The sequence below is a fragment of the Monodon monoceros genome, unplaced genomic scaffold (assembly GCF_005190385.1).
Source record: "Monodon monoceros isolate NGI ecotype Baffin Bay Population unplaced genomic scaffold, NGI_Narwhal_1 Super_Scaffold_21, whole genome shotgun sequence".
NCBI classification, from domain to species: Eukaryota; Metazoa; Chordata; class Mammalia; order Artiodactyla; family Monodontidae; genus Monodon; species Monodon monoceros.
In genome coordinates, this window is record NW_021703778.1 from 1,865,208 (window position 1) to 1,888,769 (window position 23,562).

Here is a 23,562-nt window from a genome sequence, read left to right on the forward strand (position 1 = left end):
GTGTTGTTCCAGAGCCAACTGTACTTTAAATCATCTCTAGATTACTTACAATACCTAATACACTGTAAATGCTATGTAAAGAGTTGCTTTCATGGGGAGAATTCAAGTTTGGCTTTTTAGAACTTTCTGGAATTTTATTTTTCAAATGTTTTCCATCTGTGATTGGTTGAACCTGCAGATGTGGAAACGGTGGATAGAGAGGGCTGACTAATTTAATTCTATAGTGAGGAAAAGTGTTATTTTTCTATTGCAGCAAAAATATAAATATTGTAGAGAATGCAAAATGTTCATGACTTTATAGATAAAAAACATAATTTCACAGAAATTGCAAGATTGGATAGCTCATTCCTTTCAAAATCCCAGTGACTATAAGTTTGCTTTTCTTTGCTAGTAAAGCTTTCCCTGGCACCTCTGCTTGCTGACTTGTTCTCAGTCGATATATTCAGCTTTGAATGTGAAAATCCTTCTTGGTGACCTGAACAGGAAACCAGGATCTGAAAGGGCATTAGTAAGGTAGCCAGACAATTTATCATCCGAATGGGAACACTTTTGAGAGTGAAAGAGTGTGGAGTTAGTAATTACATGGGCACAACCTGAATATATGGTTTCTGGAGCCTTATAACACACACGTTCACATTTTATCAAAGACTAGCTTACCGTGTAAAAAGTATTTTAGTGGCATATGAAATGTAGACACAATTTAAGAATTCGCTAATTCTTTTTCTATTGGCTTTCCAACCTGCATAGGATTCCTTTTTCTTTTTAATGATAAAAATAATACCTGTTTGTTTTTTTAAAAAATACCGAGATGCTAAAAGTCTCTCATTTCTATGCCCCTCAGCCCCTACTTTCCCATTTATTGTCTCACCGTTCTGAAAGATAGAAATCCAAAGTGAAGGTGTTAGCAGGGTTATGTTCCCTCTGAAACCTACAGAAGAATTCTTTCTTGTCTGTTCCCAGCTTCTGTGGTTTGCTGGCCAACTTTGGTGTTCTTTGTTTTTTGGCTACATCCCTCCAATCTCCGCCTTGTTATCACCTGGTATTCTCCCTGTGTGTCTGACTTTACATGGCTGTCTTCTTATAAGGACACCAGTTACACCTCCCCTACTCCAGTAGACATCATCTTAACTGATTACGTCTGTAATAACCCTATTTCAAAATAAGGTCACATTCTGAGGTCCTGGGGGTTAGGGCTTCAACATATCTTTTTTTGGTGGGGGCACAGTTCAATCCATAATAGAAGGTAAAATCGTAAGTCAATAAATTAAGGCTGCCATCTGTAACAAATATTCAGTAATACCTCGAAGTTTGGTTGTTTTTCCCATGTTTAAGAGAATCTATGGGGGTAATTTTTTTTTTATTGAAGTCGAGTTGATTTACAATGTTGTATTGCACAGCAAAGTGATTCAGTTATATATATATATATATATATATATATATATATATATATATATGTTCTTTTTCATATTCTTTTCCACTATAGTTTATCACAGGATATTGAATATAGTTCCCTGTGCTATACAGTAGGACCTTGTTGCTTATCCATTCTATACATAATAGTTTGCATCTGCCAGTCCCAACCTCCCATTCCATCTCTCCCCCATCCACCCTCCTCCTTGGCAATATGCGGGTAATTGCTGATGGACATAGAGAAACCTGAATGAACTGACCTCAGCTAACCAGAACCTCCAACTTATGGACCAGAATGTATTTGCACTGGCCTTTCCAAAGGAGCAGTCATTAACAAGAAAAGAATCAGATGAGTGTAACTTTTTATTGAGTAGATACAAAATAATATTCATAAACATGTGTGTGGTAAGAAGAATTCAAATACAATGAGCCACTGTAGCCCCACCACACAGCTCAAAGAATAAAACACTACCATTATCCTTCAAGAACCCTATATTTAATTTTTAATGGCTAAATTAATATGTTGACACATGCGTATTATAAAACCTTTTTATAATTAGAATTCTACTGAGCAAAAATAGAATGGAATAAGAAAACACAATGGAAAATGAAAAGTATTGGACAAGAATGTGCAGAAATTGGAACACTCATACGCTGGTGATGAGAATGAAAATGATGCAGCTTTGGAAAATAGCCTGCAGTTCCTCAAAAAGTTAAAACATATGACCCAGCAGTTCTACTCCTAGGTATACACCCAAGAGAAGTGAAAACATATGTTCACACAAAAACTTGTACATGAAAATTCAAAGCAGCACAAAAAGGTGGAAACAACCCAAAACAAACAGCCCAAATGCCCCTTAAGTGATGACAGGATAACCACCTGTGGCATATTCCTACAATGGAGTATTATTCAGCCATAGAAAGGAATAAGGTACTGATAGATGCTACAACATGGACGAACCATAAAACCATTATACCAAGTGAAAGAAGCCAGTCACAAAAAAACACACATTTTATGATTCCACTTGTATGAAATGTCCAGAAAGGCAGTTCCGAGGAGACACATAGGTACGTGGTTATTTAGAGCTGGGGGGAGTGTGGTGATTAGGGGTGGTAGCTAGCCGGCACAAGGTTTCTTTTGGAGGTGATGAAGCGTTCTAAGCATGATTGTGATTATTGCCCATCTCTATGAATCTACTAAAAACCATTGAATGGTACACCTAAAGGGGTGAATTGTGTAGTATATGACTTAAATCTCAGTCAAACTGTTACAGAAAGTGTGAAAGAGGGAGGGAGGGGGAGAGGGAGGAAGGAAGGAAGGGGAGGAAAGGAGGGAAAGAAAAAAACCCTGTATAAGGAAACCTAGGTTTAACTTCCATTTCTGCCCCTGCCTGGCTGTAGAACTTTAGGAATGTTACTCAACGTCTCTATGCCTCAACCTTCCCATAAATAAATGGAGATAAGAGTTCCTACGTCACAGCCTTGTTGTAAGGGTTAAAAAAGTCAACCCACGTATAGCACTTAGAACAGTGTTTGGTAAAGAAAAAGTGTCGTTTATCATCTTCTAAGTATAGATTCGCAAGTCAGTGCTCCTTCCTCATGCCCTTGCTCTCTGGTTCTATTTTCATGACTCAGTTTGAAAAAGTAGGTGGCGTGCTCGTTCTCCTGGGAGCCTTCTTTTAGAGAACCGTGGGAGAGGGGAAATCAGACACGTGCGAAAGCCTCATTCAAGCCGCAACTCGCTTTCCTGTATAAGCGAGCGTCCTTCGCCTAGTTTGACCCTCTAGGCTTCCCATCGCTTCCCATCCTTTCCCACCTCCTCCGCGCGCATGCGCGGAAGCCCGGCGCCCTTTCGTCCGCGCTCTTGCACCTTTGAAGATGGCGGCTCGTGGTTTGGGGCTGTTGACCAGTTTGCCCCTCCGTGCTCGGAGAAGTCAAGTCCAGCGTCCTCTCTGCAGGCTTCTCAGTTGCCCAGGAACGGTGGCCGCAGCCCTCGGGAGGGAAGAGCAGTCCTTGGGGAGCGCGGAGACAGGTATGGCGCCGGGGCTGGGGTCGCGGGCGGGCGCAGGGCCGGTGGAAGCGGCGGGGGGACCGCACGGCAGTGTCCCGGCCTCGCTCGGGAAACCTAGGGCTGCCGCCGTGGTTCCGGCGGCGTGGCGGCGGCGCGGTGTGGGACGTTCCTTCTTTCGGGGACTGCGTGCCCAGTGATGAAGTCGTTCAGAGCTCCGCAGTGCAGGCCAGGAGCAGAGTTTGCTAGTGTCTGACAGTTGGGCGAAACGCTGTTGCCAGTTACGGTAGTGATGCCACAGTTGAGCCAGTCGCTTCTTCGTTCACGGATGTAACTGAGGTTGATGCTCGCAAGTTGCCGATGGAGGCCGAGCGGAGTGAAGCCTTGATGAACAACCAGGACCTCTGGCCCTCCAGTGGAGGCTGTGCCTCTGCATTTACTGACGTTTGCTTTATTCTTCTGATTCTACCAAGAGTCAGCTTGGTAACAGATTTGCTTGGGCTGGAACAGCAGGCGTTCTAAGTTTATAGGCTGGTGTGTTGAGAAGCCCAGTCCCCCCTCTTGTGATCCAAGAGCTGCGTTTATGTTATTTACTATTCTTAAAACAGTCTGGCAGGATTGTATCACGGTCTCCATTTTGGAGATGGAGACAGAGGCGCAGAGAGCCAAGGGACTTGCCGCTGAGTTAATTTAGACCTCGAGCCCCGCTGTTAAATAAAAGGTGTTGATTTCTACCATTTCTTGGAGCTGTAGTTTTAAGGCATGAGATTATTTGTGGAAACAGTTCTAAAGAAGGCTAAACAAGTACGGCATTTTCCCCTAAAGTAAATGATAGGGTTGCTGTCCTCATCAGACTGTATGAGAGACTCATATTGACAGAGCGTTGGAAATATCACTTACCGTCACAGTTCATTGAAATGCTGATTGGACTGTATTTAGTAGAAGCTGTTTCTGTTAAAAACGCTTAAGTGACTGAAAATGTGAGTAAGGCTTTTGCCAGAGGAGCTATTGTGATTTAACATGTGTATAGTGGTTTAAATTTTAGAGTATTTTCATAGGATGCTCTTTGAGATATAAAACTCTGTGAACTAGGTTTGGAAGGAATTATTATTACTCCATTTTGTAGCTGTGGAAACAGGCTGGTACAGGTGGCTGGTAAGTGGATCATGCTTAGCTATTCAGTAGCAAAGGTGAGAATAAACCCTTCTGATTCCAAGGCTTCACTTAGTAGAGCTTTGTTGTTTTTCTCAGGAAATGTGTTTCATTTTGTATCATTAGGATAATATGACTGGCTAAATATCCAGGGACTCTTGTGAGGCATAACAAGTAACAAAATCCTCATTTGAATTTCTCTTCCATTTTTAAAGAGAAGAAGGTGATTATATAACTCACTTAGAAGCGTATACTTTTATAATTAGAAGGAAATTGAGAAATCTCCAGTTCAGTTTTTCACTCAGTGTGAGAACTCATTGCCAAAAGTTTGGCCTGACTAGTAAATAGGAAGGAAGTGCTTTTACCCCCTTGGGTTTGGATTTGATATCTATGTCTGTCTTCTCCCTTTCCTCACCCCGGAAGCTAAGACATTCCCTTGGCTCATTTTGAGCCTTCATCATATCAAACTTTTGGTCTTCTTCTGTCCATCTACTGCTGGCTGAATCCCCCCCCCCATTATGTGCTTGTGTCTTTATGTTGTTTTTAATTCTAAACGCAGGACAGTGTGTTTTGTGCTTATGCTTTTCAGATTCTGTTATCAAGACCGTTGCAAATTTGAGTCTGTCTTAAAATACTAACACTTATTAGTTTTTCCTCCCAACTTTGTGTTGTTTGTAGATTTGACAAGCCTTTTGCAAGGTACTTATGCTACCTGAACTTTTTGTCCCCTTCATGACTTTGTCCCGTCTACTCCGTCGTGCCTACTGCTGTTCAAGGTTAGAGCCATCAGTCCTGTTCAAGCCTGTCGCCCCGTCTGTCATCAGACTTCTCTGTCTCCCCCTCGCATGCAGTCCTGCTCTTCCCCAGTAATCCAGCTGCAGGGATACCTGCATAATAGTGCAAAACACTGTATACCAGTGATATTGCAGTATTGTTTGTGATAGTGAAAAAGGTAAACCATCTCCCTATTTATCAGAAGATGGATTAAATTACCATAAACACCTAAGAATGTTTATGCAGTTATTTTAAAAATGAGGTAAATATATATCTACTGACACAAAAAGATATCAACAATGTATTAAATATTTAAAAGCATGTTACAGAAGAGAATGTATAGTACATTTTCAGTAATTGTGTGAAAAATGTTTATCTCCGGAGAGATACAAATGTATATGTTTATATCACACCTAATAAGTGGGTATTGGAGAGAACAAGGGGAGGATTTATACTTTTACTCTCTGAAAGTTTACAGCTTGACTTGACTTTTACAGTAAGCAGTTGGACATCAGTGTAGACTCAGTAGATACCAGAGACAAGAAGATAGAGGTGGTAATTCCAGCTGGAAAAGCGGGTGAGGAAAGCCTGGACCATAAGAAAAAGAAGGACCATTTGGAAGGGCTGTCAGTAGACTGAGGTCCAAGTGAGTGAGACTACCTGCCCTGCCCTCAGCGTGGAAGACAGACATTCTTCCGTGCTGTTACGTAAACACAGCACCGTGACTTACCGTCTTCCATAGATGTTGAAGTGAGGTAGTGCAGAGGTGGAAGCAATTCTGCCTTGGAGGGTCAGCTCTTCACAGAGCTGAGCACCGTTTGGAGGATGAATGGGAGTTTGCAGGGCAGAAAATGAGAAGGTGGGCGTTCCAGCCAGAGAGGAGAAGACGTGAAGAGTTCCGAGTGTGTGTGGCGGTGCCGAGTGAAGAGCAGCGTACGTGAGCATCGTGGAGGAGGTGGGGCTGAGGTTGATGTGGCTGAGGAGGGGGCCGAGATGCCGGCAGCTTCATAGCCGGGCTGTGGGGCTCAGACCTCATCACGAATGCGGCAGGGAAGTCAAAGAAGAAGACTCTAAAAACGATTACCTTAGAAAGCTGGCTTTGGCAGCAGTGTGGAGAGTGGCTTGAGAAGGACAAGACTGGAGCGAACGAGACCAGTTTAGCAATCAGGCTGCTGTGTTCCAGGCCTGAAATGAGAGACTGATGTTGAAGAATTGGCATCCGGAGTAGAGAAGAGGACGCGTATTTAAGAGATGCACGTTTAGCATCTCTACAGTGAGTGTAGGGAAGACGCACAGTATGTTTGATCAGTTGTTAGAAATGTGGAGTAGGGCAGGGCCAAGAGTGCTCTGCGGAGACCTGCCTCTAGGTGGATGCCGCCCAGCAGGCTGGAGGGTCCCACCGGCGCTTACTGCCTGCCTTCCTCTGTCTTGTCCGTGAGGATGTCTTGGGGTTTGCTGAAATGAAGCTTCAGTGTGTGTGCAGTACTTCCTGTATCCATCAGTTTTGTGACCTTTTGAAAGAAGATGAGGCTGAAAGCTTTTGCTGATTTCTGTGCATTGGTGACATTTAATCTCTTTGGAATTAGAACTTGAATGATTTTCTTTCTCCTTGTGTTTAGTTCACTTGTTGATCTTTCCTTTGTGATCGGTGGATTATTTACTTCTTGCCTATCACAGCTCTTGCCTTCATTTCCTGTGATTGTAAAGTCCCTAACCCCTGGATGGCTTCTAATGGGGAAAAAAAACCACCTGTCTATTTCTTTAGTAAAGAGTGTGAGCTCTATGGGCAGCAGCTAAGGTTCGGGCTCGCAGGCTTCCCTGTGACGCGTAGCACATGGTAGTTGGTGACTCATTGTTAACTGTTTGAGCCAGATCAAGACCCGTTACAGAGAAAAACTAATAACTTATTTTATTTTTTAAATATTAATTAATTAATTAATTTTGGCTGTGCCGCGTCTTAGTTACAGTGTGTGATCTTCATTGCGGTGTGTGGGATCTTTTAGTTGCAGCATGCGGACTTCTTAGCTGCGGCGTGTGGGATCTGGTTCCCCAGTGAGGGATCGAACCCGGACCCCCTGCATCACGAGCGCAGAGTCTTACCCACTGGACCACCAGGGAAGTCCCAAAAACTAATAACTTACTTTAATACATTAAACTTTTAAACTCATGGTCTCGTTGCGCTCAGGCTTGGAATCATCTTTTTTCAGGCTTTGGAATGTTACAGCTTATACAGACTTTGTATGTGTGTATTTGTGGAAGTGGTTTTACTTTTAAAATTTTGTGGAGTGCTCCCTTTTTAGCGCTCTGCATTGAGTATAGTCAGTCAAAACAGAGTGGACAATTTAATGGTAATCACAAGAGAATGGTAATAGGAAGACTGGGAATAGTATAGCTTCCCCCTTATAAAGGAGAAGAAAGCAGATGAAATGAGGATAAAGTTGGTTGTGGTCAGGTGTAAAATCTTTATATACCACACCAAGAGATGCTTTGAATTTTACGTGTGTGTGTTGGGAATGTCTTTGTCTCATTCATAGGCTCTGAAGACAGGACTCCAAAAAAGAGATTCTCTGAGGTGCAAAAAGAGAGACGAGAACAGGCCCAGCGGACTGTGTTAATCCACTGCCCAAATAAAATCAGCGAGAAGAAGTTTCTCAAGTACTTATCCCAACATGGATCTATTAACAACCACTTCTTCTATGAAAGCTTTGTAAGTATTTGAAAAACAATCTGACTTAACATTCATACTTTTTTTTAAAGTTATTTTTTCCTCTGTTGCCTCTGCAATATGGTAAAGTTAGAATCTTTTTGATATCCTGCATCTATCTTTGTCTAAATTTCTTCAATGAGATTTTTTTTTTGATACGAGAATAGAAATCCTTATAGGAGTATCACAGAATTATAAGCATAATTATACCTGAATCATTTCATAATTTGAATACTTTAAATCTTTCCATTACCTTAGGTGTAGAAGCCAGTGGGAGATCTTTGTTTTGCCTTTTAATTTTCTATTTCAGCATTATTTTCAGCTTCTCTTAACTAATACCACTTTATAATGTTCCTTTTCTTAATCTGCTTATAATGGTTAAAACCATTGCTTGTGTTAGAAGTGTATCATTGTAAATTTTAAAAATTAGTATTTTGCCTGTTATGATAATTGCTTTGAAATATGAACTAAAATACTATGTTAAAAATAGAATTTTGAAATGTGTTCTGTTCTTCTTATGTCTTTGGTATAGGGTCTTTATGCTGTTGTAGAATTTAGGCAGAAGGAAAGCGTAGCTTCACTGCAGAATGTAACTCGTACTCCAAGCCTGGCCACAGAGGCTGCAGTTCCATTCAGATCACGCTACTTCAATTTAAAGTTGAAGACTCCATTAAACCAGACTTCTGAACAGCCAAGCATTCAATGTAGGACTCAGTCTTCTCCTTCAAGCAAGAAGCTTTTTGAATTACTTTGTTGTGCAGAAAGTGTAAGTTTATAGGTACACTTCCCCGACTTGATATGTGTGTGTGTTTGACTTGTTTTGTATATTGTAAGTTTTTATTATTAGATATTCATACTGAGTGAAAAGTAAAAGTAATCCTTCCCTACTCCCTGCCACCATATCTTTGTAATCCTCAGAAGGAGCCACATTCTTCCAAAGTTTGGGGCCTTTGGATTATTCTGGCTTCCTTCCTCTTGTCAACATGGCATATAATTGTACATGGCATTCTTTTATAAATTTTAAAATATCTTATTTCTGGTTTTATCTCTTTTTGTCTGCTCTAGTAATGTTTATAGTAGTTTTGGTTTTTCTTACTCAGACTTGTCAAAGGTTTAGCTAGCCCTTTCCAAGAATATGTTCATGGTTTTAGTTATCAAAATGCTATTTTGGGGGTTGATTTTCTAATTTTTAAAGAAAAAACCTTTTGTATTTCCTCTGCTTTCTCTTATTTATTTTTCTTGAGGTAAGTGTTTAGTTCAGTTATTTTCAATATTATTTTCAAATGTGGGCATTTAAGGCTGTGGTTTTCATTTTAAATATTCAGCTCCAGCATGCGCCTTCACAGTGTGTGATCGTTCTATCACCAGCCTTCTAGGGAACGTACAGGACTGCTATTCGGAGGAACTGGGGGACCTTGGGCCTGCATTCCTCGAAGCCTTGCTTATTTCTGGTGTTACTTGCCTTTAACATTGGTTCTTCTCTGCCCCCAACTTCATTTAAATGTCCAGCTTTGTGGTTGCTTTGACCTCCTCTACTGGGGCATTTTACTGTTTGCATTTTCTAAAACAATACTTTATACTCATGGCCTAAGAAAAATAGTAGTTTTAATTCTAGCCAACTTTTGTTTTTGCTGGTGTCCTCATTCCTTAGTGCTTTTTAAAGGGCATTTGTAAAATCCACTCTTAAGGCTACATGTAAAAAGGCTGCGCATTTTTAAGGTAGGTCTCCTGAGTCATCAAATTTCTGGAAGTAAAATGACAATTATTTTACATGACCTTAACATTTTCTATATCCTCTTGTTTCTGTTCTGGCCAGCTAGGTCGATGATCAGCTGAACACCCTCCTGAGGGAATTCCAGCTCACAGAGGAGAGCACCAGGCTCCGATATCTCACCTGCTCTCTTATTGAAGATGTAGCCGCTGCGTATTTTCCGGACTGCACCGTCAGACCCTTTGGCTCTTCAGTGAACAGTTTTGGAAAATTAGGATGTGATTTGGACATGTTTTTGGATCTAGATGAAATTGAAAAATTTAGTACTCACAAGGTAATTACATTTCTTTAAATCACAAAGTTGTCAGAAAAAATACAGGAAATCTTTAGATTTAATAAAATTACAACTTGATTTCTAAGCTTAAGAAGCAATATGGTTAAAGAATAGGGTCTGTTTGATACTGATTCTTTGGAATTGTAAAGTCTTTCTTTGTATTGGTCTAATATGTTATCATTTTTTTGTGAATATCTTAAACATGGTTGTTCTTTTTGAGGGTTGAGAATTTTTTGGGGTAGGCCAGGATTCCTTACCGTGTTATTCAGATTATGTGTGTATTAACTAATTTTTTCACCTGCGTGATCTAGTTAGTGAAATGCTTTTTACATCTCATGATTTTTGTTTCTCTTCATTTCTCAGAATTCTTTTGATTTTTGTTTTATTCAAAGACTATGTTAGCTACATATAGGTATATGATTATTATACCTTTTTATTGGGTTGTTCATTTATCATTAAATTTTGTCCATCATCTCTAAATGCCTTTTCTTTAAATTCTTTTTTGTTGGCTAAGATGGCTGCTCGTTACTTGTCTCGCGTACCTTCTCCTCCTGCATCAGTATTTCCAGCCTTCACGTACGTTGTTACGTTTTGAGTATAAATAGCAGATCACTGAATTTTATGCTTTTACTCCAATCTGTGAGTCTTTTTATTTATTATTACTGGTAATTTTTGGATTTATTTCTACTGTCTTATTGTTTATTTCCTATTTTCTACGCTTTTTCTTTGCTTTTCATTCCTTTCCTTTCCTCCTCCTGTTGGATTCTTTCTTTAGTCTGCCCTTTCCTCCATTCCTGTTAGAGTTTAGAAATTGTATATCCCATTTATGTTCTTATTAGCATGCGTGTCTGACAGAGTAAACTTAATCAGTGTGTCTGTCATCATCCCAAACAATATGAGGTGCTTTAATTTCATTACAACTTTGATTTGAAAAGGCTTCTGTGTTTTTGTAAAAGCTTAGGTTTTTAGGACTGTTCTTTCTTATGTATTTCAAACTAGTAATCATCTCTGTGTAGATGTCCAGTTGAAACTTCAAACTTGACATTTTGAAAACAAAACTTTATCTTCATCTCCTTGTAAATATTCTTTATAAGTTTTTATAAAAGTTCTTAGCTATGTGTCACATGTTAATCAGTGGCATTTTAGCTTTCCTGACATTTGCTGTCCTCTAAGCGAAGATACCTAAGCTAATCTTTCAGGTCTGCCTCTTCATTTACATACTCAAAGCTATAGTGACACGGTCCCTTATAAATTCTCACTTAGATGGTTGTAGCAACATCCTGCTTTCCACGTGCTTCTCGTGTCATGCCTTGGTATTCCAGCCCTCAGTCTCTGCTGGAGTTATCTTAAAACACAGATTGGATCATCCACAAGCTTAGAACAGTTCTTCGTTTTAACACAGGATTGAAATGATCTGTCTCATAATTGATTTTAGTAATCGTTTGTCTTTCCCTATCTTCACACACCCAGTTTTCCAATCACATCATTTAATTACCAGTTGTGGGGCACTTTTAGGATATGAATGGCCGCTGAACCGTCGTTCTGTGTCTTCACTGAGGAGTGCGCTTCCCTTCCACTCCTGGCTACCATTCCTACACGGGTTTCAAGGCCTCGTTCTGACTCCACCGTCTTAAACCATACTTGATTTTTTCCTCTGCTCCAGTCAAAATTAATCACTCCGTTTTTGTAGTGTAGCTCATACTTCTGTCTCCAGATTCCTTCTGTGTTACGTTTAGTTCGTGGTTGATCTGTGTCTCTCACTGTATCCTAAGCGTGGGCAGGGCAGGATCCGTGTCTGTTCATTTTCTCATCCCACACAGTGCCCGCCATACTTTATCTGCTCAGCATGTAATTACATAGTTGAAACTGGCCAAGAAATACGAAACACATGAAAGTGAAACAGGTCAGTCTGATTAAGACTAACATGTACTTGAAATTGTATTAAATTCCTGGCAGGGACACTTAAATTATGTTAGGCTATTTTTATATTAAATAAAAGACCTTGCCAAATAATTAAAGGGCATTATAATGTGTTGTAATGGTGAAAGCTTGGGCTCGGGAGTGCAGAATAATAGTTCTTTTGCTTACCAGCTGTATGACCCTGGGAAAGTTATTTACCTTCTCTGTGCCTCGATTTTCCTAGCCATAAAATTGGGATAGTGCTATAATGCCAGCTCATGGGGTGTTTGAGAGGATTGCTAGACAGTAAGAAATACATTTTTTTCTGTTGGAAGTAGAGGAAGGAGTTGGAAACTTAGTTGGATCTTAGATTTCTGAAATAGAGAGCTGTTAGGAAAAGATATTTTAAAAGACAGTGCTCCAGTCTCACTAAACAATTTAACATTATTTCGTATGTAGGTTTAACTTATGCAGTGTTGTTATAAACATATACTCTGAAATATATGCTTGTTTAAGATTATAATAGCTTTGCTAATAGAAACATTTTAAAAATGAAACATGAAAAACAGGAGCACTTTTATTTATTTTTTATTTTTAAATAAATAAGAATAGATTTAAAAAAACCAGGAGCACTTTCAAACTCACCCTCCATAAAGCAGCTTCCTGACCAGTGTATGCAGTTGTGAGCCTCTCCCTCTCACCTCTTGGTGCTCCGTGTGTCCCAGCACTCCCCCTTGGTTTGTGGTTCTCTGGGCTTGTTTTATTCTTCAGCCTGAGTTGAGGGCAGTTAGGAAGAGATTATAATATAATCTATACAGCTTTTAACGTGATTTTTCTCCCCCACTTAATAGTGTCTCAGCGTCTCAGTCTACTGCATCCTTTTCAATGGATGCAGAGTGTTCTGTTGAACGAACGTACCGTAATTTACTTAACCAGTGCTTTATTTGTTAGACAGGGGACGGTATCTTTTTTCCCCACCTTATTGCCAACTATATTAGGTAATATCCTTAGGTTGTGCATAACAGAAACCAACCCAAAGCAGCTTAAACAAGCAAACAAAAGAAGTAGAGGAAGCATCCCAGAACCCAGGGTCAGGAATGTGGGTGAGTCTTAGGAAAGGACAGCACTAGGAAGTATAACCAATCAAGAGTCCACGAAGGGTTCTGTTTCTTCTCCACGTATTTGATTTACTTAATATCTTCCTTCCCTTCACTCCCCTCTCCCCACCCGCTTCGATTTTCTTTACATTTTCATCCTCATGGTGTGGACTGTGCCTGCCCCAAAGCTTCTGAGTTGTATTTCAACCACGTGGTTGCCTCGGAACCTCAGCTGCAGTTCCTGGTGGAGACGGCTGGCTGGATGAGGGTGTGCCCCTACAGTGCTCACGTCAGCCGCCCTGCCTGGTCCACATGTGTTGTCAGGGCCTTGATCCTTTCAGGGGGACTGAGTTCTCAAAGAGGGGTAGGAGGCTTTATTAAGCTAGACAGAGCTCTTAAAAAAAGTATCTACCACACAAATAATGCTGCAATGAGGGAACAGCTTCGCAAATCAGCTTATCTGTATGAGCATTCCTTTGGGGTGATTTCCTAGGATTTTAATAGCTAATCAAAATCTAATTGATATGTACTTAAAATTTTGCTATTTCAATACTAAAGTTGTCCCAAAAGTATGTCCCGGTTTACACTCCCACTGACGGGATGTATGTGTTTCCCCTCACCCACCAACACTGGTCCTGTCACCCTTTTTGTCTTTGCCAGACTGATAAATGAAAAATCTCATTGTTATTTTAATTTCTTCTTAGTTTCTGGACAACAAGAACATCTCTTTCTATGTTTCTTACTCATTTTTATTTCTTCTGTTAGTTTCTTATTCAAGTGTTTTTGTCCATTTTTAGAATTGGGTGGGCTTTCCTCCCTTCCATTTGTACAAACCCTTCATAAATTAGGGAAGTTAGCCCTTTATATGATATGTATTATTGTCTTCATTTGTCTTTTATCTAGTAATGAATATATGCTTGGCCTGAAGATGGTTTTAATTTTTATTCATCAGTATTCTTTTGTGTGTTCTGGAATTTCATGTCATGCTTAGAGAATCCTTCACTCCAAGATTGTAGAAACTTTCACCCATTGTGTTCTGGTACTTTATTGATTAAAACCTTTTATGTTTAAGTCTTTGGTCTGTGTTGAATTTACTTTGGTTTTGGACTAGTCTAGTGTATTTTTTTAATGGCCACTTGGCTCATTGTTTCAATAGCAATTTTCCTGCAGTAATTTGCAGAGTTCATTTTATTAACTATTAAATTTCTGTAGTTAGGTCTGTTTGTACTGTTTTCTTCTATTGATCTACTGTCCTCGTGCATATATTTCCTGTTATAACTACTGTGGGTTTACAGATCTTATTAAAATGGAAAGGCTAACTTGGAAAGGCACATGTATGTTCACAGAATTTATAGAATCTATGGTTCTACTGTAGTATTTCTTTATGATATATACGGTGGTACGTAAGTTAATTATAAAAAGCCAATGATTTTTCAGGTTAGTATTTTGACTCTAGAGAAGCAAAAGAAAACTGAAGATTTTTTGAAAGTATTTTTATTGAAATATAGTTGGTTTACAATGTTGTGTTGATTTCTGGTGTCCAGCAAAGTGATTCAGTTATACATATGTATATATTCTTTTTCATGTTCTTTTCCATGATGGTTTATCACAGGGTATTGAATACAGTTCCCTGTGCTCTACAGTAGGACCTTGTTGTTTATTTTATGTATAGTATCAATAGTTTGTATCTGCTAATCCTAAACTCCTAATTTATCCCTCCCCCACCCCCTTGGGTAACCATAAGTTGGTCTTCTATGTCTTCTGAGTCTGTTTCTGTTTTATAAATAAGTTCATTTGTATCATATGTTAGATTCCACACACAAGAGGTATCGCATATTTGCCTTTCTCTGTCTGACTTCACTCAGTGTGATCATCTCTGGGTCCATCCGTGTGGCTGCAGCTGGCACTATTTCGTTCTTTTTAATGGCTGAGTGGTATTCCATTGTGTGGGGGGGGTGTCACATTGTTTTCATCCATTCATCTGTCGATGGACACTTAGGTTGCTTTCATGTCCTGGTTATTGTAAATAGAGCTGCAGTGAACATTGTGGTACATGACTCTTTTCGAATTATGGTTTTCTCAGGGTGTATGCCCAGTAGTGGAATTGCTGGGTTGTATAGTAGTTCTATTTGTAGTTTTTTAAGGAACCTCCATACTGTTCTCCATAGTGGCTGTATCAATTTCCATTCCCACCAACAGAGTAGGAAGGTTCCCTTTTCTCCACACCCTCTGCAGCATTTATTATTTGTCGACCTTTTTTTTTTTTTTTTTTTTTTTTGTGGTACGCGGGCCTCTCACTGTTGTGGCCTCTCCGATTGTGGAGCACAGGCTCTGGACACGCAGGCTCAGCAGCCATGGCTCACGGGCCCAGCCGCTCCGCGGCATGTGGGATCTTCCCAGACCGGGGCATGAACCCGTGTCCCCTGCATCGGCAGGCGGACTCTCAACCACTGCGCCACCAGGGAAGCCCTATTTGTCGACTTTTTAATGATGGCCATTCTGATGGGTGTGAGGTGATAACCTCATTGTAGTTTTGATTTGCATTTCCCTAATGATTAGTGATGTTGAACATATTTTCATGTGCCTCTTGGCCATCTGTATGTCTTCTTTGGAGAAATGTCTATTTAGGTCTTCTGCCCATTTTTTGATTGGGTTGTTTGCTTTTTTGTTATTGAGTTGTATGAACTGTTTGTATATGTTGGAAATTAAGCCCTTGTCGGTCACATCGTTTGCAAATATTTTCTCCTGGTCTGTAGTTTGTCTGTTCTGAGAGCTGAAGATTTTTGGTCTACTTTTGGCTGTGATTGCATGAAGAATTTTGTGTGTGTGTGTGTATTGATTTTGTTTGTTTTGGGTTTTGTTGGTGTGTGTGTGTGTGTGTGTGTGTGTGTGTGTGTGTGTGTGTGTGTTTTGGCCGGAAGTGACTTAGAGCATCCTTTGAGAAAAATTTTTTTAAGAAATTCCTTTTTATGAAAAGCTCCTATTTGCAAATGTTTTTATTTTTCAGGCCTCAGGAAATTTTCTGATGGAATTTCAAGTGAAAAATGTTCCTTCGGAAAGAATTGCAACACAGAAGATCCTGTCTGTGGTAGGAGAATGCCTTGACCACTTTGGCCCGGGCTGTGTGGGAGTGCAGAAAATACTAAATGCTCGGTGCCCCCTTGTCCGGTTCTCACACCAGGCCTCTGGATTTCAGTGTGATTTGACTACTAACAATAGGTACGGTCTCTTATTTATTATCTTAAATGTGAATGTTATAAGGTATTAGGATAGTTTTTCTGGTACAGAAACAATGGCTTTCGACTCTTTGATATGCTTTAATAATAATTTTTTAAAAATTTGAACACTTGAATTGAAAAGTAGGGTTTTCAATTATTAAAATGTTAACATACCTAACTAACATCCTCTGAGAAGACTTGTGTTTCATTGTTCTTACTTACGTAGCCTGATAACAACTCAGAAATTCCGAAGTATGTAGCCTTCTAGCGCACTTGGAAAATAAAGCAGTACCTTGGGTTTGTGCTCTCAGCTGCTTCCAGATGCAGTCGACTGTGTGTCCAAACAAAGGTAGCATTTGCTTAAGTCAGACGGTGATCTGAGCAGCCTAATGAGACTGCGTAGTTTTTCTTCAGCATGTTTTCATTTTATTATCAACCTGTTTGCTTTAAAACGCATGGGATGAGAATGACAACTTCTTTTATACTCTGACGACTTTTCTTTGGTTCTCAGTAGGGAAGACTTCTCAGCTGAGGAGTTTGTTTCTTTATACTCTAGTATGCTCATTACATGTGTTTGGTTTCACTGTACTCTCTGCTAGATACATAATCAGAAGTACAAATAGATTCAGAAAATCCAATCTAGAGCAGTTTTGATTAAACTCAAGTGTTCACTAACAAGTCAGTGCTAAGTACTTTTGAATAATAAAAATATATACTGTATTTCTATCATTACTATATTTTCTTTATAGTATATAAATAGAATAAAATGACTTTTTTTTAGAGGTGAAAGATTACATCATTAATTTTTTTTTAGCAAGAAACACCTTTATATAAATCCATACAATCAGAATAGTTTTTAAACTATTGAAAATTTTTTTTCACACGTACACGCTGTATTTTATTTTTACAAGAGATAGACTGACACCAAGCATTGTAAATGGATGACCACAACGAAAGCAACAATGACTGCAATTACCACACACGAAACCCACTCACAGTATGTCATAATAGTGACATTCAGTCCAGGAATCCTCCACTGTAACAGCTCCTTTACTTTGCAGTGAAAATTGATTTGTATATATTTTGCTTCTGAGTCTTTGTGGGATTTTTTTTTATTCAAATAGAAAGTCAAAAATTATAATCAGTTCACTCAGTCCCATGTAATTAATTTTTTTTTCATCTTGATCTTTTGTTAGCACTTTTATGAATTCATCAGTTTTCCATAAGCGTTCTGAACATGCTTATTCATTCAGTTCAGCAGTAGAGTCAGTTACCAGAAACCTGTACTTGTCAGAGTCGTTTCCGTGAATTCCTTGAAGACGAAACCCTTTTATAGGAACGTTTTTGCAAAAGCGTCAGAGCACACCCAGAACTGTCTGTAAATGACCAAAGACTAAAAATGACCACGGTTAAAGATTTGATGAAAGTTATAATAATGCAGTTGACAAGGAAATTTAGTTATTTCTGAGATATACATTTTAAAGTAATAACTAGAATTATGACTTATAACATTATACCAGAACATATAAGATTTTTAGAAATTTCATGTAACGTCTGAAACATTTATATTAACATATTTCCATACAAATAACCCAAAGAAAGTTTAGTATTAGTTGTTTTTTTGTTTGTTTGTTTTTTTATACAGCAGGTTCTTATTAGTCATCAGTTTTATACACATCAGTGTATACATGTCAATCCCAATCGCACAATTCATCCCACCACCCCCCCGCGGTTTTCCCCCCTTGGTGTCCATATGTTTGTTCTCTACATCTGTGTCTCTAAAAGGACATTTATCTTTGTAATAGTGTTATTTTCATGGTCTTGTTGGTATAGTTTTAAAAATTTTGTTTTAATGTGCTTCAGGTTTTTATACTCTCATTGTTTTTTTATATCAGATACCTTGTACTATTTGATATTTATTTTTCAGCTTAATTTACCTTCATTTACATGGATAAAACATTTAATCACCATGAATTTCTAATTTGACATTTCTGCTCTTTTCCTTAAACTCAGGAGGTAAATGCCATCCATGGTGGTACTTAGTAGACAGTTTGGAGTTGATACTGTGAAATGATGCTGTGCCCTCTCTCATCTCTTTGAGTAATTAAAAAACATGTCTTGATCAGTAGGAGATTAATTTTAAAATAATTCTTATAATTCTTTGCACTGTAACATTATGACTAGAGAACTTATTGAAAACAGGCTCTGAAGATTGATTTCTTAATAGACATTTTATCTTCATGGATTGTGGTTTTTATAAATATTAAACTTAAGTAATTTGGGCTGAATTTTAAGACATTTATACTTTCTTGATAAAATAAGTAGAATGTTTTCCTTGTCTGTCAAAGGACTAGATAACCCCCCTTTCCCATTCTAAAGTGTCCTGATTTAGATGATAAAGTATAAGGTTATTTCACCTATAATCTACAATGAGATCAAATTGTTTTTGAAATTCAGTTATCAGGAAATCTTTACCCTGGAAGAATTATCATGTTTCTCCTTGTGGCCAGTGTAAATCCTACAAGTGACAGCATTTCATTTCTAGCTACTTCTGGTAGGAAGATCAGAAATAAACTTGCAGCTCAAATTTTAATTAATCTGCAGAACCATCGGGCTGGAATGCCTACAGCCCGAATGCATTCTGGTGCTGACTTTGTTCATTCTGTCTGTATCTTCTCTGATCTAAATTTCTAGACTCATACCTGGACAACTTACTATAGGGGTTCTTAAATGCCCCCTAAAAACACTGGAAAAGCAATGGGTGCAACAAATAAACACATGAACTGATAGCTCAAAAAAAAAAAAAAAAAAAAAAAGGACTAGATAATCCAGGTGTGCAACTGAAGTGTGAAGCGTCTTATTTACAGATGTGCTGGTGTCTTTATTAATAAAGAGTGCTTAGGTAGTATTTCACTTATTAGGTCATGTTTAGGAACTTTGATTTTAAAATTTTAAGCTTTAGAACTGCATCATGGTTGTCAGCAGTTAACAGAGTGCTCTAAGGGTAATGAAAGTGTAACCACTCACGTTAAATTTTATATTGCAAATATGTGATGCTTTTGATGACCTGCTCTTCTTATTCTGAATATGTTCAGGTAGAGTAAGATATTTAGATACGTCCCCAGGTATGTGTTTTATTCTACTCTGGGATCATAATTCGGGGGTTTGAAAATTCCTGTTATTTTTCTCTTTTGAAGGATTGCCTTGAAGAGTTCTGAACTCCTTTATATGTATGGTGCCCTGGACTCCAGAGTGAGAGCCTTGGTGTTCAGTATCCGATGCTGGGCTCGAGCACATTCGTTAACGAGTAGTATTCCTGGTGCTTGGATTACAAATTTCTCCCTTACCGTGATGGTCATCTTTTTTCTCCAGAGGAGATCACCCCCTATTCTTCCAACGCTAGACTACCTAAAAACCCTTGCAGGTGAGACTAGAAGCATCTGTTTTCTCTCTGACGTTTGAATGGATAGAATTACCGTGTGTTTTCAAAACCATGCGCGTGTGTTTGGTGGTCATGTATTTTCAAAGCCTTATGAATCTAAAATGTAAGAGCTTTCACTGTCCTTAATGTCCAGCAGAGGCCATGAGAGCACATGATTTGTGAAGCTGAGGCCTTTAGAATGTTCTGAGAGTTCTGTCTTGTGTCTGCTGGCGATGTTGTTTACAATCCCCTGAGCCAGTTGGAACCTCTCCCTTGGTTTACCAATCTTGGAATGACCTTGGAAAAAAATATATCCCAGATGCAGCTTGTGATAGGATCCCAGCTTCAGAGATGGCTTTCCAAGTCTGAAGCTATTTCCAGATTTCTCTTAGAGATGCTAAAAACTGTTTCATGATGGTTTTTTTGTTGTTTTCGTTTTAGCATCTTTATTGGATCATAATTGCTTTACAGAGATCCTAAATTTTTTTTTGTTGTTAAAGCTTAAAAGGAATCGTAGGTAAATGGTTTTAAAATTAGTATACTATTTAATTTGTAACTTAAATAAATTGAAATTTTGCTAGACTGCTGGATGAGATACTAAAGTATTACAGTCCTAAATTCTAAAAGGAAGATAATTCAGGGATTTACTCAAAGTGTATACGCACTCCATCTTCTGCCCCTCCTATATATTGCTGCCAAATAGTTCTTTTAAAGTACATCCCTGAATCGTCCGTTTAAAATCACCTTAAAGGAATTTTATTCCCTATAGAATAAACGTCAAGCAGTTGACTTAGCTTGGTGTTGTAGATTTTCACCTGTAGCCACATCCAATTTTTCCAACCTCTTCTCCCACCATTTTTCTTCATGTGTTCCCACGTTTCAGCCAATATCACGTTCATAACATTTCCTCTTAGCTCTTTCATTTATGCTGTGTGTTTTTCTGCCTAGAATGTGCCTTTTCTTCTCTAAGTTCTTTTAAGTTCCCTTCCATGCCACTTTTCCTTATTATTCAAATTAGAAGTAATCTCTTCTTTCCTGTGAACACTGTAAGTGGTGGTACAGCTTGAAAGTAAGCTTTAAAAAAAGCTCCATGTGGCAGGTTAATGGAAAGTAGCAAGTTTTCAGGGAGATGGAGTGGTGAGCCTGTGTCTCATCTTTGAGGTTGGGATAAAGGGCATCGTCCGCGCCGGTGCTCATCTCATCGTTTGGTGTCATTCATTCACTAAAGATCTGTTGGTGACTTACTATGTGTCAGGTGTGATTTTTGGCACAGACGATGTTCTCAGGTAACTCAGTCTAGTAAAGAGGTAAGAAACAAACAGAAAACATGGGTAGATCTCACCAGTAAGCAGCCTGGAAATAGCACTTCCTGCTCAGTCCCTGCTGTGTGCCCTGACGCTTCTGACTGCTCTCCTAGAAACCACTTTGGGGAAATATCATGGAATCTTGGAGTTCAGAAGCTAAGAAAGAGTAGAAGCTGAAAAAGGGGAGGAATTGAGGCAGGTTTATGTTGGGAGCTGACTGCTGCTAACATCGTGATTGTTCTCTTCCAGTCTGACAAGCGCTGCCACCCTGCCACGCTCAGGCCCCTCGCGTCCCTGCCCGGGGAGGTTTATGCTGCTTCTCTCCTTCCCACTGCTCCATTCTTAACAGTGATTTTCAGAAATTCATGTCTGATTGTGGTATTCTCTCTCTTGAAATCCTTCAGTAATTTCCTAGTGTCTTTTTTTTTTAATTTTTCACTAATTGTTTCAGAAAAAGAATATGATTTGTGAACGAATTAAAAATGACATGTTGGGCTTCCCTGGTGGCACAGTGGTTGAGAGTCCGCCTGCCGATGCAGGGGACACGGGTTCGTGCCCCGGTCCGGGAAGATCCCCCACGTGCCACGGAGCGGCTGGCCGGTGAGCCATGGCCGCTGAGCCTACACATCCGGAGCCTGTGCTCTGCAACGGGAGAGGCCACAGCAGTGAGATGCCCGCGTACCGAAAAAAAAAAAAAAAAGACATGTTGAGTTTTTATTCCAAATGTATTTTAAACCAAATTTAAATTTATTCACATCTTATGGCATCAAAACCGACAAAATTAGTTTGTGAATTCCTTCATTTTCTACTTAAAAACACCAAATTAGTTGTTAAAAATTCTTCATGTTAGATTTTAAACGTGGTCAGAGAAACTTTGGGGCCACTTCAGTTGCTTCTTTCCACATAGCACATTATAGGTGTGAATTGCCAATAAATGTAAAGCGAATTTGATGTTGCTACTTTTTTATCTTTGGTTTTTGAAGTTCTAGTGAAATCTTGAACTTGTAAAATAATTTTTCGTGGATGAATGTATATGAAGGATGTGGTGAGGATGATTTAGAGGAGAATTTGTCAAAATACTTTTTTCCTACTCATTTAAGTATTTTTCAGAATCCATGTTTTTTATACTTTCTGATTTTAACCAGTGGTCCCATACTGATGTACATTCAACAGTATATGGCTAAGAATAAAAACAGTGTTAAGTCGTGAAATAATCAAAGCCATCTTGAGCACTCCATAATTAAGCAGCTGAGGGACTTGTGTCCTGTTACAGTCCTTGTCTTCTAAACTGCGCCTCTCATTGGATATTCAAGTAGAGGCTGTCATTTGTGTTGTTTCACAAAGAAGGCAGTGAGACCCTGTCGACTCGATTGCCTACCTGCATGCCTGCCTGCTGGCTTGTTTGTTAGTAGAAGGCAGCGTCAATTTCTGGGGCGCCTGTTAGCACTTCTAGGACTTTGTCAACCGCTGTTTGAAATCCAGAAGTGGAAGTCCAAACTTCTTATCCTTGTGTTTCGGGTCCTTCGTGGTCTTCGTTTTCCTCCTCCTCTTGTACCTTCCCTCTTGTGTGTAGATCGGGAGCTGCAGCCCTTCTGCACTTGTGCACATCTCTGTGCCTTCACCTAAGGTGGCCTTTTCCTCCTGCCTCCTCTTCTTGCCTGGAGGACCTCCTCATCATCAAGGCAGAGAGGACATGCCCAGTCGACAGACTTGTTTGTTAGCTCTTTCCTGGCTTCTCTCTCCCCCCCTGCCTCCCAGGAGGCAGTGCCTTGTGGGCTCCCAAGTACCTGGAGCGCACCTGGCTGGTAACAGCGGGTAGACTGCTGTCGTTCTTTTACCTGCCTGCCTTGGCCAGGCTTTTCTAGGGCAGGCTGTCTGATTCGTCTCTGCATTTTCTGCTCCTGGCCTAGAGAAGTTCAGTAAATAGGTTGAAATGATTGGATGAACATTTTAAAGTTGAAGGTTGTTTTGTACTGAGCATGATGGCAAGTTTTGTATTTTGGTGATTCTTGAAGTTTTGTTTCTTTATCTTTTCTTAGTCGCTACTACTTTCCCCCATGTGTCCTATTTTCGTGCATTTTCTGCCCTTTTTTTGGCTTTGCTACCTTTGTTATATTCTGTGTTTGATGCTTTTAATAGAGCATCTTCCTCTTATAACAGTTGTTTGATTAGAGTTCTTTTGTTGAGGATTCCTGCTTTTCTTTCCTATGACGAATTAAAGGTTTGAGGAAGAAACGGCTGGCTAGTGTTTTCAGCAAATTTGATGCGGAGACCCCAGCACAGAAGAGAGCTTTATTTGCTAGCTTTCTGGGACCCAGTAACAATTTATTGAGTACCAGGCACTTGGCTAAAAAATTTTATGCATCATCTCAGTTTCCTAAGTTCACATAGTTAGAACGTGCTAGAGCCAGAATTCAAATGCAAGCACTTTTCAGAGCTTATACTCTTTTTTCCAACTGAAATATAATACACATCAAAGTGCATGTGTGTGTGTGTGTGTGTGTGTGTGTGTGTGTGTGTGTGTGTGTGT

General features: G+C 39.4%; 1 protein-coding gene across 1 annotated transcript in view; it reads left to right on the forward strand.

Annotated features, from left to right (window-relative positions):
• Window positions 1-3,272: 3,272 nt before the first annotated feature.
• Window positions 3,273-23,562, forward strand: part of MTPAP (mitochondrial poly(A) polymerase) — a 28,168-nt gene continuing 7,878 nt past the window's right edge. The window contains exons 1-6 of the mRNA XM_029239524.1: window positions 3,273-3,442; window positions 7,879-8,051; window positions 8,581-8,814; window positions 9,869-10,093; window positions 16,097-16,308; window positions 19,505-19,731. Of these exons, the coding sequence (XP_029095357.1) occupies window positions 3,289-3,442; window positions 7,879-8,051; window positions 8,581-8,814; window positions 9,869-10,093; window positions 16,097-16,308; window positions 19,505-19,731 (1,225 nt within the window). The 5' untranslated portion in view covers window positions 3,273-3,288. The remainder of the gene's footprint in view (window positions 3,443-7,878; window positions 8,052-8,580; window positions 8,815-9,868; window positions 10,094-16,096; window positions 16,309-19,504; window positions 19,732-23,562) is intronic.